The sequence below is a fragment of the Hippopotamus amphibius genome, chromosome 4, assembly GCF_030028045.1.
Source record: "Hippopotamus amphibius kiboko isolate mHipAmp2 chromosome 4, mHipAmp2.hap2, whole genome shotgun sequence".
NCBI lineage: Eukaryota > Metazoa > Chordata > Mammalia > Artiodactyla > Hippopotamidae > Hippopotamus > Hippopotamus amphibius.
The window spans coordinates 62,672,844-62,687,112 of record NC_080189.1 but is presented as its reverse complement, the minus strand read 5'-3'; the positions used below and the strand labels follow the sequence as shown (position 1 = coordinate 62,687,112).

The 14,269-nt window shown below is 38.4% G+C and overlaps 1 protein-coding gene across 14 annotated transcripts in view; it reads left to right on the top strand.

Moving 5' to 3' along the window:
• Positions 1 to 14,269, top strand: part of ICA1 (islet cell autoantigen 1) — a 141,109-nt gene that overhangs the window by 88,329 nt on the left and 38,511 nt on the right. For 13 of the 14 annotated variants that reach the window (XM_057733170.1, XM_057733174.1, XM_057733161.1 and 10 more), the window contains 2 exons: positions 11,899 to 12,024; positions 13,012 to 13,110. The exons of the other annotated variant lie outside the window; for it this stretch is intronic. In XM_057733170.1, coding sequence (XP_057589153.1) covers positions 11,899 to 12,024; positions 13,012 to 13,110 — 225 coding nt within the window. The remainder of the gene's footprint in view (positions 1 to 11,898; positions 12,025 to 13,011; positions 13,111 to 14,269) is intronic. 14 annotated transcript variants of the gene reach the window in all.

The following is a 14,269-nucleotide window of genomic DNA, read 5'->3' as shown; positions in this document are numbered from 1 at the left end:
TCATGTAAAAGGAATGCTAGCTGAAAGATTCAATTTTATCTATAATTTTAGCAGTAATGAACAACCTTAAAATTATCACTGCTTATTCATTATTGCTGAATTGTTAAAGTTCAAAATCCATGCTTAGGAGGAAATGAAGTAAGATGACCACCACATCTTCCTTATTTTTGGCAAAATACTGCTTATTAACCACCATAGCTGCAGCATTAAACATGTACAGATCTTCCTCAACTTACACTGGTGTTATGTCCCAATAAAATCATCATAAGTTGAAAATATCATAAATTGAGAATGCATTTGATACACCTAACCAACCAAACATCATAGCTTAGCCTAGCCTACTTCAAACATAACTAAAGCATATAACTAAAGAGAATGATGACAGTTCCTTGAAGAAGCCAAGCACATGGCAGCGTTGGTGCCTTTGCATTCACCATTCTTTCTGCTCAGAGTACTCCACCCCTCTCCCGCCCCCCACCCCCATACCTACATAGTTTGATTCCTCACTTCCTCCAAGTCCCTGGTCCAAAATCACCTTCTCAGGAAGCTTTCCCCAAGTTATTCCATTTAAAAAAGGCTCCTCTACTACCCCTACCAAACCCTGCAGATATATCTTTCCTATGCTGCTTTATTTTCATCATCTAACAAACAATAGATTTACTTTTGTTGTTTATTGTCCAGTTTTACCTAGTAGAATGTAGCCATCATGAAAGCAAAGCCGTTGCTTTATTCCCTGCTTATGCTCAGCACCTAGAACCATAGGTGCTCAATAATATTTCTTGAGAGGAAAGAAGGGACTCAGAAGTAAGAGTGGTGCCAGGAAGGCTAAAACATGAAATGATTTGAGGTTTATGAAACTTTCTAATAACAACAAAACTGTTGTGAGTGTGAAGATAGGCCCGGTATTGAGAACAGATGGTTTCATATGTTATATATTTCTTCTTCATTAATGAATTTGAATGGTTCAGCAATGAGTAACTTTCCCTCATCAACTACCAGGTCAGTACAGTTTGATACGAAAGGCAGGATAAATGTTTGGTTCTTTGTCAAACTGTTCAGTTGGTTAATTCTCTACAGGTGCCCAGTGAGGTTTTTTGGTTTTCAGTTTATTTGTTCATTTCCTTGTTTTTAAGTATCATTATGAACGCAGAGATTTGAATATTTTGATGTGTTTTAACTGTTGCCGATATGACTTTATTGATGTTCAAATTGTCTCATCTTTAGTTAGTGAGAGCCTCTTCAGGTTGACTCCTGAATCCTTTTGACATGATCCTGATGATGTCTTCCTTGCTTTCTTATACAACATAATATTTCAGGGTCATCTTATATATTTCCTTCCCTAACCCTGGAATCAGCCATTTCAACAAGGAACCCCAATTCCTCTAAGAGAGATATGATAGTTAGAGGCCATGATCTGGGTGCTAGGGGTGCTTATCACTTCTGAGTTAGCCATTATATTTAGACCTTTACTATGGACAGAGCTAGAAAATAATTTTGGATGATTTAATTTTAATGGCAAAAGCAAAGAACACAGAACTATTAAACTCCTATTATACTTTCTTCTCCATTAAAGGAAGTGGTATTAAAACTGGAAAGGATAAAAAGGACCTCTTGAGGAAAACTTGAGGCTCAATCCATTGAAAGGGGCTAATGCGTATTGGTTGTATTTAAATAACTTAGTCACCAGACTTATATAAATTATGTCCCAGAAAGAACTCACATATCCAAGCACAGAAATACTGCCAGTAAGGTTTGGGAAATCAGAGATGCCAGAAATAATGTAACAAGCAAATATTGTCCTATTCTAAAATAGAAGTTTTAAAACTCAAAAATTTAATGTACTTTGATTCTTAATCAAATCCACAACTGATTACTATATAGATGGTTTGTAAGGAACTTGGGGAAAATGGGATTATCCTGAAGCAGAGTGGATTCACTTTAACACCAGACTAACTCCAGTCCCTCTTATTAGTAATATTTTTTAAGTCTCATATCGTTCTCTATAGATAAAATGGAGCAAAGTGAGTTAGAGATTGGATTTTTAAAAAAGCAAGACAGAGCTGAGAATAGTCAGTACTCTAAATATAAAGATATATCTAGATTAAAAGTAAATGGATACATAAATATATAGCTTTCAAATCATAATCAAAAGAAATCTGAGTGGCCACATTGATATTAGACAAAATAGACTTCAGAACAAGGACTATTAACAGAAATAAATATAATCTTGACTAAATGTGGTTACCTGAGGAATGGAGGTCAATTTAAAATCAGTCAACATAAGTTGCTAGGTGCATAGACCAAAAGCAGACCATATGGTTAACTCAGTGCATCTGGAAAAAGCATTTCATAAAATTCAATATTCATTCCTTATAAAAATCCTCAGCAAACTAGGAGTAGAAGAGAACATCTTCAACTGATAATGGGTGTGTATGAAAAACATATAGCTAACATCATACTTAATTATGAAAGACTAAACACTTCCCCGCTGAGATAAGGAATAAGCCAAGTATATTTGCTCACATCAACTTCTAGTCAACATTATGCTGTCCAGTACAATAAGGCAAGAAAAGTAAAGACATACAAATTAGAAAGAAAGAAGTAAATCTATATTCTCAGACAACATGATATATGTATATAGTTTTATTTACATAGATATATTTACAGAGAGAGAAAATCCTAAAGAATCTTCCAAAAAAGCTTTTAAAACTAATAATTGAATTTAACAAGGTCACAGGATATGAGATCAAATCACAAAAATTAATCGTATTTCTAGTAATGAACAATTAGAACTTGAAATATACAAAAATTAGAATAACATCAAAAATGTGAAAACTTTACAATAAGTTTAACAAAACATCTGTAAAACCTGTGCATTTACATCTGAAAAACAAAATGTTAAGAGAATTTTAAAGATCCAATAAATGAAAAGGTAAACCATCTGAAGATGTCAATTCCCAGTAAATCTGTAGCGTCAATGCAATGTTCATCAACATTCCAAAGGCTTTTTTGAAGAAATTGTCAAGCTAGCCCTCGGATATGTTTAGGAATATGAAGACCCTGGAATAACTAAAAAATTCTGAAAAAAAATCATAGGACTCATACTACCTGATTTAAAGATTCATTATAATGCTACAGTAATCAAGACATTGTGGTATTGGTATAAGGATAGACATATAGGTCAAAATAATAAAATAGAAAGTCCAGAAATAGACCCACACATATAATGGCTTGTTGATTTTTGGCAAAAGTGCCAACCAAGGCACTAAAATGGGCAATCGGACAGTTTTTCAACAAACGATGCTGAAACAACTGGATATCTACATGTGGGAAAACAAAATTAACCTATATCCTTACCTCACACCATATACAAAATAATAACTTGGAATGGACCATATATCTAAATGTAATAGTTAAAAATGTAAAATTTCTAGAAGATTCAAAAGCACAGGAAAAAGTCTTTGTGACCTTGGTTACGGAATGGTTTGGTAAGGCACAAAAAATAGAAACTATAACAGAAAAATTGGTAAATTAGATGTCATCAAAATTTTAACTGTTTTCAAAGGGCACGTTTAAGAAAATTAAAAGCAAGTTTCAGACTTGAGGAAAACATTTTCAAACTTATCACTGATAATGGATTTATATTATCCATACAGAGAACTCATAACTCAGTAATAAAAAGACCAACCTAATTTTTAAAAATAGGCAAAAGACTTGAATAAGCACACTACTAAAGATATGTGTGGCAAATAAGACATAAAAAGAATTTCAACATCTTTGGTCATTAGAGAAATGGAAATTAAAATTATAATAACTATGACTACATATCCTCTAGAATGGCTAGAACTTAAAAGACTGAAAATACCAAGTGTTAATGAGGATATGGAGCAAATGGAATTTGGATTAATTGTTAGTAGGAATACAAAATGATAGTTACTTTGGAAAACAGTTTGGCAATTTCTTATAAAATTGAATTTGCAATTGCCATATGATCTAGAAATCCTACTCCTAGATATTTGCCTAAGAGGAATAAAAGTGTGTCTACACAAAAGCTTATGCTCAAATGTTTTATTCAAAATAGCCTATAATTGGAAACAACCCAAATGAGTATACAAATTGCACTGTATCTGTACAATTAAATACTGCTCAGAAATAAGAAAGCACACACTAATACACATAACAACACTGATCTCCAAGGGGTCATGCTGAGTGAAGGAATCAGTCATGAAAAATGTAGACTATACTGATATGAAACTCTAGAAGAGACTGACCTATAGTGACAGAAAGTGGATTCGTAGTTGGAAAGGGTTGGAACTTGAGGGAAGGAGTTGACTGCAGTGGGAAATTTAAAGAGTGATATCATATCAGTTCCATATCATGGTTCTGGTGGTACTTGCATGATTGTATACATTTGTCCAAGAACTCATCGAGTTGTATGCCTAAAATTAAATTGTACTTTTAATAACTAAAGTTGATTAAAAGTGATAATGATCCATTCATCTGTTGATGGGCATTTAGGTTGCTTCCATGTCCTGGCTATTGTAAATAGTGCTGCAGTGGACATTGTGGTACATGTTTCTTTTCAGATTATAGTTTTCTCAGGGTATATGCCCAGTAGTGGGATTGCTGGGTCATATGGTAGTTCTATTTTTAGTTTTTTAAGGAACCTCCATACTGTTCTCCATAGTGGCTATACCAATTTACATTCCCACCAACAGTGCAGGAGGGTTCCCTTTTCTCCATACCCTCTCCAGCATTTATTGAAGAAGATGTGGCACATATATACAATGGAATATTACTCAGCCATAAAAAGGAAAGAAATTGAGTTATTTATAGTGAGGTGGATGGACCTAGAGTCTGTTATACAGAAAAACAAATACCGTATGCTAACTCACATATATAGAATCTGAAAAAAATGGTACTGTTGAGCCCAGTGAGAGGGTAAGAATAAAGATGCAGATGTCGAGAACAGACATGAGGACACACGTGGCGGAGGCAAAGGGGAAGCTGGGATGAAGTGAGAGAGTAGCATTGACATATATACACTACCAACTGTAAAATAGCTAGTGGGAAGCTGCTGCATAACACGGGGGAGATCAACTCGGTGATGGGTGATGCCTTAGAGGGCTGGGATAGGGAGGGTGGGAGGCAGTTGCGAGAGGGAGGGGTTATGGGGATATATGTATAAATACAGCTGATTCACTTTGTTGTACAACAAAAACTGACACAACAGTGTAAAGCACTTATAGTCCAATAAAGAGCTTAAAAAAGAAGTGATGATGATGGTAGTAGTGGTGATGCTAGTGGTGGTAACAGTGGTGGCTTCAACTTCTAGGCACAGAATGAAACAGGTACCCTCTTTGCATGTCTTTCCTCTAGAAAACAGGGAATCCACTGACCACAGTGCATCTAAGGGAATTTGATGGACTGATTTCTTTCCGCTTCACTGAGGAGCCTGAGCTAAAGAGCCTTAGAAAGATTTCTCATAGAAGCGCTATTCAGGCTATTGGCTGGAAGGTCTCTCTATGTCTATGTAAACTGATAGGCCAACACTGTTGATTCTGAAGTGGTATCTGCACTGTGCATGTTTCAGACTTGGAACACTGTGAGTTGCGTGGCCAATGGTAGATCAGTTACCCTGTGTTCCATGTTTAGTGTAAAGAACATCAATTAGAGAATCAAACACACCTGAGTTTGAATCTAATTTTTATATATTAGTTGAGTATCTAGGTCTTGATTTCCTCTTCTGTAAAACATGAATTTCCCCCCTAAAAAATGTGTGGCATATAATAAGCGGTATATGAGATATGGGAAGGGTTCTCTGTTTAAATAAATTTTAGAAACACTGGAAGAATCAAAATTTTAAAAAGGATCCATACCAGAGACCTTCTTAGAGTCTTTCATATGAATTTCTGAGAAGGCAAAAGTGAGCAGCTCATATTAGTGCTTGATTCCACACAACAGAAACTTGAATTCATTGAGGCAAAGGGAGGAGTGAATTAGAAATCTCATATGACTATGGGAAGGGCAGCAGGACCCAGGAATATGAGTGCTATGAGGATTCTCTCTGTCTCTTCTGTGCTTTCCTCTGTTTGTCACCTTTATTCTCTCGGACCAATTTTCTTCATACCACAGGAAGCTCAAATGCCACGACTTCCTGCCGTTAGGGCTTTAGCCTCTAGAAGAGGATTGAGACTTATTCTTTCTAGTTCCAATTTCAAAAATCCCAAGGAAGGGCTCCATCCAGCTTGAACCAAGTGCCTTTCTGTGAATCAGGCAACCTTAGTGCCTTGTGACTGACTCAACTTGAGTTAAGGTGCTCTCCTTGGGTCAGTCAGTACGCGTGGAGGGGTAGTATATAAAAGAGCATATCAAGCCATTTAAGCCACATTATTACAATAGAGAGAAGGAACATTTTTTAAAACAGGGTGAGGGTTTTGTTAAGGGAGGACTGAAAATAGATAGCTCCTAAAGTCTACACGTGGCTACCCACACATGCATGGTACACACCCAGTCACTTATACATACTTCTGTGCGTAATACAATGTCAGAATTGCTCCTGCCATCAGTGGATAAGTATATGATAAATCAGGTCCAGTAAAGTGACTCAGCAAAGTGTTTGATTATCTGACCCTCTAGAGGTCTTAGTACATTGGCCTCAGAAAAATGATCTTCCTTTAATGAAGCCAAATACCTGACATTGTTTTCCATGTGACTTCAGATAGGCTAGACTTTCTCTTGTGGCACCTTCCTAAAAGTCAAAAGATGTAATTGGTATATTCTCTGCTTTTAAAATTTTTCTCTGAATGCGGGATGCATAGATGGGGTGAATAGATCAAGTTAATGAGGGAGGAGTATTGAGAACTGGTTGAGAAAGAAAGCCAAGAATCCTGATGTGGTCTGAGCTGTCTAGAAGAGCTGACATGAGTAGAATCACCTGGTGGAAAAGGAAAATTACTGTTATTGGGCTTGGGGTGGTCAGATACATAGGAGTCATCTTCTATACCTCCATCATCTAATCCTTCATCAGGTCCTGTTTCTTTTACCTCCTAAATACCTCTCCAATCAGAGCATTCATTTCCATATCTAGCATCACTACCCAAGTTTAAAGCTACCATCATCTCTCCCCTTGACTCTAGATCTATCCTTATCTATTCTCATCTCCCCCCCAACTTTCCACACACTGTAGTGAGTGAGCTTTTCAAATTGAAAATAAGGTTCTATCTCTTCCTATGTTTTTCCACTGCTTCTAGGATAAAAACTAAAATCCTGAGCACACATATGAGGCCATGAGATATGCCCCAGCCTACCTCTCTTGCCTCATCTTATACCACCTTTCTGTTTGCACTCAGCAATCCAGCTATACTAGTTTTCTGGGACCTGTCTTGTTGCCCTCTACCCCAGGGCCTTTGCACATGCTCCTTCCTCTGGTGGAGCTCTCTCTCCTTGCACAGTTAATCATGCTCAGTCCTTCAGAAGAGAGCTTGAACACCACTTCCAAGGAGAACATCCTCTTGCTCAGATTTCTTGGTAAATCATTCTTACGGAACTGTGTGGCTTTCCTTCTAATCACCTTACTCAGTTTGTAGTTATTTCCTCACTGATATGAAAATGCCAACTAGACTGTCATCATGAGACCTCCATGTTGCTCACTGCTATCAGTGCTTGGAAGATACTCAGTAAATACTTGCTAAATGAATGGATGGAGGGAGAGAAGCAGAGCCATCTTCTAGAAGACAGTGTAAAAGTAAGAGTAAGATGGGGAGGGGTAGCTTTATTTTACTTTTAAAGGAAAGAAAACACTAGGAAAAAATGCAAAGCTACTCTCAAATTATTTGGTTGTAGAGTAATATGAAGACCTTTTCCACTGAATGGAGAAGCCAGATTGTACTGAATATGAATAGCTTTGGCTTCATCATGTGTAGTTCAAGTTGGGGCTAAGAGGTAGAATTTCAGGCTAGGAAGAGTAAGTACAGAGAAGTGCCCTGTAGTTTTGGCATGCAAGACATTGCTCCTTTCTCTGGTGAGCTGAATTTCTGTAGCCTTGGGAAAGCAGGACCCATGCTAAAGAGGGTCTAATATATGTGATCATTTCCTAGAGCTTGGAGAATAAGAGGACAAAGGTGGGGCAACAGGAATAAAATTAAGAAATAAAAAAAAGATACATTTATTTGAAGTTTTTTTTTTAAAAGGACCTTGAAAACCACAGGAGCTCCTCAAGATGTTTATATAATTGAGTGTAATTTATTTGGGATTGAAAGGCATACCAATCAAAACATTTTTTGCTTAAGTGCATGTGGAGGCATATGAAATTAGAATCCTGTTGGTGGCCTATGCTCGCCTGTGTCCTTGGTGTTTTGTCCTTGGGCTGCAGACTGCGAATGTGTTTTAGAGAACAGACATGGAGCACAAGATATTAAATGAACTTTGCCGTATTCAAAATGCCCAACAGTGTAACATCCTCCTTGTTTGGCAGGGAAAGGGCTCAACATTTGGAAACTCAGCAGTGCATTAAGTATTTTAATAATCATTGTTGACACACAAAGCATATGGCCTTTCCGAACTCACTGGGTCAAGTGTTGAAGTCTTCTAGGTTTCTAAAATTACTTTACAAAATTCAAGCAAAATTAAATTAGGGCGCATTTCAATGTATGTTAATTCATGAGGTTTGTGTTATAAGCAAGGGAATTAAGTTTTCTTCTAGGAAAAAGAATATCTATGTGTAACATTACAGTAATGTAAAGGAAAAAGCAAAATTCACATCCCCACAAAGAAGTAATCTGTATTTAATGAGAAAAATCTGGAACCTCTGCATAAGCAGGCCAGCCTCATGGCTACCTTGTATTTACTATGTACTCCTACTCATGCCTTAAGACTCACCTCAGACATCCCCCCCATCTCAGAAGCCTTCACTGTCTCCCTATTTACCATTTATATCAGTTATGTATGGCCACAATAATGCTACGAAATAAGCAACTGTAACATTCAATGGCTTAAAACAAAGAGCATTTCTTATTGTTTACAGGTCTGTGGGTTAGCAAGGCAATTCTGGTCTCTGCTGGGCTCATGCATGAGCTGTGGGGAGGGGAGGGTCTCTGCTGACCGTGGCCGTCCTCCTTCACATGTCTGCGTGTCCGCTTGCCAAAGATCTGTTGGGACCACGGGGCTCTCCTCCTTGTGTCTCTTACATGCGCAAGCCTCAACACCTCTCCAGCTGGCCAGCACGGGCATGTTCTTAGGTTGGCCTGGGCATGTTCTCACGGTGACCTCAGAGAAGGGAGAGAGAGAGTGGAAGCATGCTAGCATTTTCCCCCCAAGCTTCCAGTTTCATCACATTTGGCCCATTGGCCAAAGCAAGTCACTACCAAGCCCAGTGTCAGCGTGGGAGGAGACTACCAAGTTACGGGGCTAAGAGTGTGGATACTGGGAGGCCTGTAGTTGGGGTTTTAATGCCATCCATCAACACCCCTGCCCATGCCACCCCCAGCATCATCATTCCCTTGTCTGTGCTACCTCAGTCTTCACTCTTAGTTCTATTTTTGTACTTTTCCCATTGTATTATAATATGGTTGCTAACTTGTCTTCTTCTCTAAAAGACTAGAAGGTGCTTGTGCCTCTGTGCATTCATTCTTAAGTGTTTACTGACCACCTGCTATGTGTCTTATTCCTTTACAGACCTCCCAGTGCCAAGCACTGGTCCTGACACCTAATAGGCGCTCATGCTGAGTATGTGTTGAATGAATGCATACATGAAAGCTCACGCCTGTATTCATCTCCTTCCCTTCCAGAAGGAAAGGGTGAGGACAGATGCCTCTCAGGATCCCAGCTGAGGAGTTCTTCCTGGTTCGAGCAACTGGTGAACCAGTGGGGACCTGCAGTGAAACTCTCAGCTGCTTAAACATATTTCCCTCCACGCTCTCCCCCTTCTCCCTTCAGGAAGCCGGGTTTTCTTTTCTGTATCATCCCTATTCCTCTCAAAGGAAGGCAGAAAATCACTGATACTTAACACATCCTAACTCTTTTTACAGTCCGCACGCCCCAGTAGCTTTCCCTAGAGTCTCTCCACTCCACAGTGAGGAATCATCGCGTTCCAGGATTTATTTAAGCTCATGGTGTGGTTTGAGAGGAGCTGGGTGGCTTCTATTTGCTGGTTTTCTAAGCTCTGTAGACTAGGAATACAGGGAATTCTTAGGAAATGCTTTACACAGCTATGGAAACAAGACCCTACTCATATAGGGTATTAATTCTGTCAATATGGTATTAAATGTACTGCCTGATTATTTTCAAATTCCATAGAAACCGACAGGGAAACTTGTGCTTCTGGGTAGAATCATAATTTTGAGCTTCTTGATTTTGCAGTGGTTAGTGGAAGTTGTTTGGGGGAGCAGAATAGCATGGCTTTGGAGTCAGGCAGGCTAGTCTAGAATGCCAGCCCTGCCTGTCAGTTTCTTTCCCTGATGAAGCCTCTTACCCTCAGCAGGCAGACGGCAACAACAGAGGCTAACAGAGAATAAAGCCGGCGTGTGATGAGTGAATTGTATTAATTGTTCAATTGTATCAATTGTACAATATTAATTGTGAATTATATCTATTGTTAAATTGTTATAAATGATAACAATTGTATCAATGGCTGCTATTAGTATATAATACCCTATCATTTTAAAAGCTGCAAATATAAATTAATATTATTAGTGCTAAAAATTAATATATTTTAAATCAAATACTCTTCATGTTTATTTTCATTAAAAAATAAAATTATCACTTTTAAGACTACTTTAAAGGTTCTACTTTAGAATGGTACTTAGGTACTTTACCTTTTGAAATGGTCTGGAAGTTTTCTTCATTCAGTCACCAAATATATATTCAGCACCTGCTTTGTACCAGAGCGCCAGGTACCAATCATATAATGGCGATCAAGGTAGACATTGTCCTCGAGCCGCCCCTCCCCCAACCCCACTTGAGGTATCCTGTGATGAAAGAGCTCCCATTAATGAGTCAGTATTATTCCCAACTCCCAGTTACCTACCTGGTAACTACAGCTGCGTGAATTATCTGAGATAATATGTGACTAGCTTTCCCTGGTTAAAATAGGATGTAGTCATGCTTCAGATTAGAAGAAGGGGAAATTTTGACTCCAGTATTTTTAATGTAGCTGTGTTAAATTTTAAAACTTTGTATTTTATTATCAAATAGTATGTAGAATAGACACTTCTGAATCTTCCTGACCTTCCCTCCATCCCTGAATTACTGCATGGCTTAGGGATGGATGGAAGATTGCTTGTATGCATATGCAGTAATAAAAAGTTGAAAGTTTATCAGTGGGGATAGTTTTTTAGGCTGTGTCACAATTTCCTTATGCAGTATCTTAGATTGGATCTTGAAACAGAAAAAAAAAAAAGAACATTAGTGGAAAAGCTGGTGAAATCTGAATAACATCTGTTGTTTCATTAATAGGATTGTATCAGTGTTAATTTCATATTTTTAGCAAATGTACCATGTTATGTAAGATGTTCGCAAGGGAAGGGGAGTGAAGAGTATATGGGGACGTCAACTTCAAAGAACCATACGAAAACAATAAGGCAAATATTATCCTCTCACGTGTTTCCAGACTTCTCCCTACTATGGTCAGTTTGTTAATGCCTTGAGAGGAGAGGAATTCTAACATTCGACTGAGAAAAATATTAAGATGGTAAGTCTGCTGTAAAATCATGATATACAGTACTGTCATTTAGGTCCTTTGGAAGTAAAGAATGGATATTGTAGGATCTTCTCACTTGCCTGGAATTTTCAAAGCTGTTCTCTTATATGAAAGAGCAAATCCCGCTATTGGTCTTTTCTCACCAACAAATTTTAACAAATTACTTTGAGTGGTTCAGAGATTCTCTTTTACTTTCATAGGTGCAAACACAAGTTCGCCTTGCTAAAAAAAGCTTTGACAAATTGAAGATGGATGTGTGTCAAAAAGTGGATCTTCTTGGAGCAAGCAGATGCAATCTCTTGTCTCATATGCTAGCAACATACCAGGTAACAAAGTGATGTTTGTTGCAACAGACCGAGAATGTTACACGGTTTAGATAACAGAAAAATGGTGTTTGAGCCCAGAGTATGGTTTGGGCATGATGAAGTTCTGATAGCCTCATAATTTACTTTCCACATCTCTCCTTTTTAGCATCCTACAGTTAATCAAACCGAATATTAGCTATTCCCTGTACATACACTGTAATACCCAACTTCAGGCAGAAAGAACCACCTAAATAAATGCCTTGTGCCTTTCCAAATCCCATTCTGTTTGATGTACCAGACAGAGTGTCCCCTCCTTTAGTAAGCCTCCTCTGAACTCCCTTAGCATTGTTGCTGTAATTCTCACAGCACGGTCACATCCTTATCAGGTTGCCATCACTTAATGAACTTGCTTTCGTCTCCTCGTTGCCTCTGGGTTCCTTTAGGATGGCACTCGCATCCAGCAACAGTATTACTGAGCACCAACTGAGCATGGGAGGCACACTCTGGGTGTCTTAGAGAATGGATAAAACCAGATTTCCTGTCCTCAAGGAACTTAAAATTTAGAAAGGAAGTCAGAGACTGAAACGTCTGACTATATTTTCTCTACCTCAAGGGCAGAACAGGGTATGCTAAGTGAAATGAGATCTACAAAATCCAATGGAGGCTTGAAGAGGGAGAAATGGAATCAATTGAGGGAATCTCAAAAGTCCGTTGTTAATGACTAGCCCTGAGTTTTGGAGGATGGATCGGGTGGGACAAGTACAAAGAGAATGGAGAGGAGAAGGTCCCAGGTGGTGGAACAGCATGAGCTGTAGGTGGCCAGGGAGCCATTAAGTTTGGCTAAAATACAGGGTGTACGTAGGGGCACAGCAGGAAACAAGGCTGCAGAGAGGAGTCTAAGCCGTGTTTTAGAGGACCTTGAAAGCCCCAGACGGGCACATTTCTCTAGGACCCATGACTAGATCTGGGCATTTAAAATACCAATAGCTTTACTGTCTTTCTTTACAGACCACTCTGCTTCATTTTTGGGAGAAAACTTCTCACACGATGGCAGCCATCCATGAGAGCTTCAAAGGTTATCAGCCATATGAATTCACTACCTTAAAGGTATGAAAGCCAGAGAGGCCATTAGAAAATCTTAAAAAAAGTAAAGTTTTGTTTCTATCACCAGCAATGTCCATTGAAGCAAGCATCATTATTATAACAGATGTTATGATAACGTCAAAGAGAGAATTATGCACCCTAGTAGAGTCTTTTTTACCACATCAGTATTCAATACAACAATAAGCCACACCCATCGAAAAACGCAGGTTGAACTTTGGTACTTGTTACTGGGAGATGAATGGTGGTGAACTTGAGCCTAATAATTGGCCCTGCTCCTTTAAAATACTTGTTTGACATTGCTAAAGAGAAGATTGTACAAGTCTAGTACACTTTATTACTTTTCACTTATTAAATTAAAATACACTCACTTAAGAAAGCATTTTCCTTTTTCCCTTACTTCTAACAAATATAATTTTACTCTGCAAGTACCATCCAATGTAGAATATGATTTTTTCCTAATAATATAGTCATATTTTCTAATTGAAGAAGCAACATTAAGCTCAATGATTTCTCAACCCAAAAAGGGATACATGCAAAATGTCAGGTTCTCAGTATTACAACTGCAGGTGGAGTCATTTTGCTGTCTAATGGTTGCTGAGGGTGAATGCATGTGGAGATAAGGAAGTGATTTGGGTTCTAAAAGAATTTTAAGAATGGTGAGAGAACATTGGGTGCTTTGGTGCCAGGTTGTATATTTGAAAGGAAAAGATCAGGAAAGAACTAGTTAAACTTCACCTTGAAATTATCTTCCTTTCAATTTTTCAGGCAGTTGGTAAGTAGGTGTCTCATCACTTTGCTTGACAAAACATGAAGAACTTTTTCTTTTTTCTTTTTTTTTTGCCTTAAAATCCTTCTTTGATTTTGAAATGTTTATAGTGTCACTGCATCTACAAAGCACTAAGACAGAAACCCTTTAAGACTATGGCCCTTTAATTGGAGGTCCCAAGAGGAACCCAAGACAGTCCACGCACCTTGTGAGGCACCTGACCTGACCCCAGACAGATCCCTGCCCATGGAGTTTGTTTTTCCTGATCCCCGTGTCAGCTGGTCACTTGCTGTTTCATTGGTGCTTGCTGGCATGCCACAGAGTAAACACAGTTGGACTGTAAGCACTTGACAGAATGGACCTTTTATTTCTTGTGCATCCTCCTTGGTCCAGCCA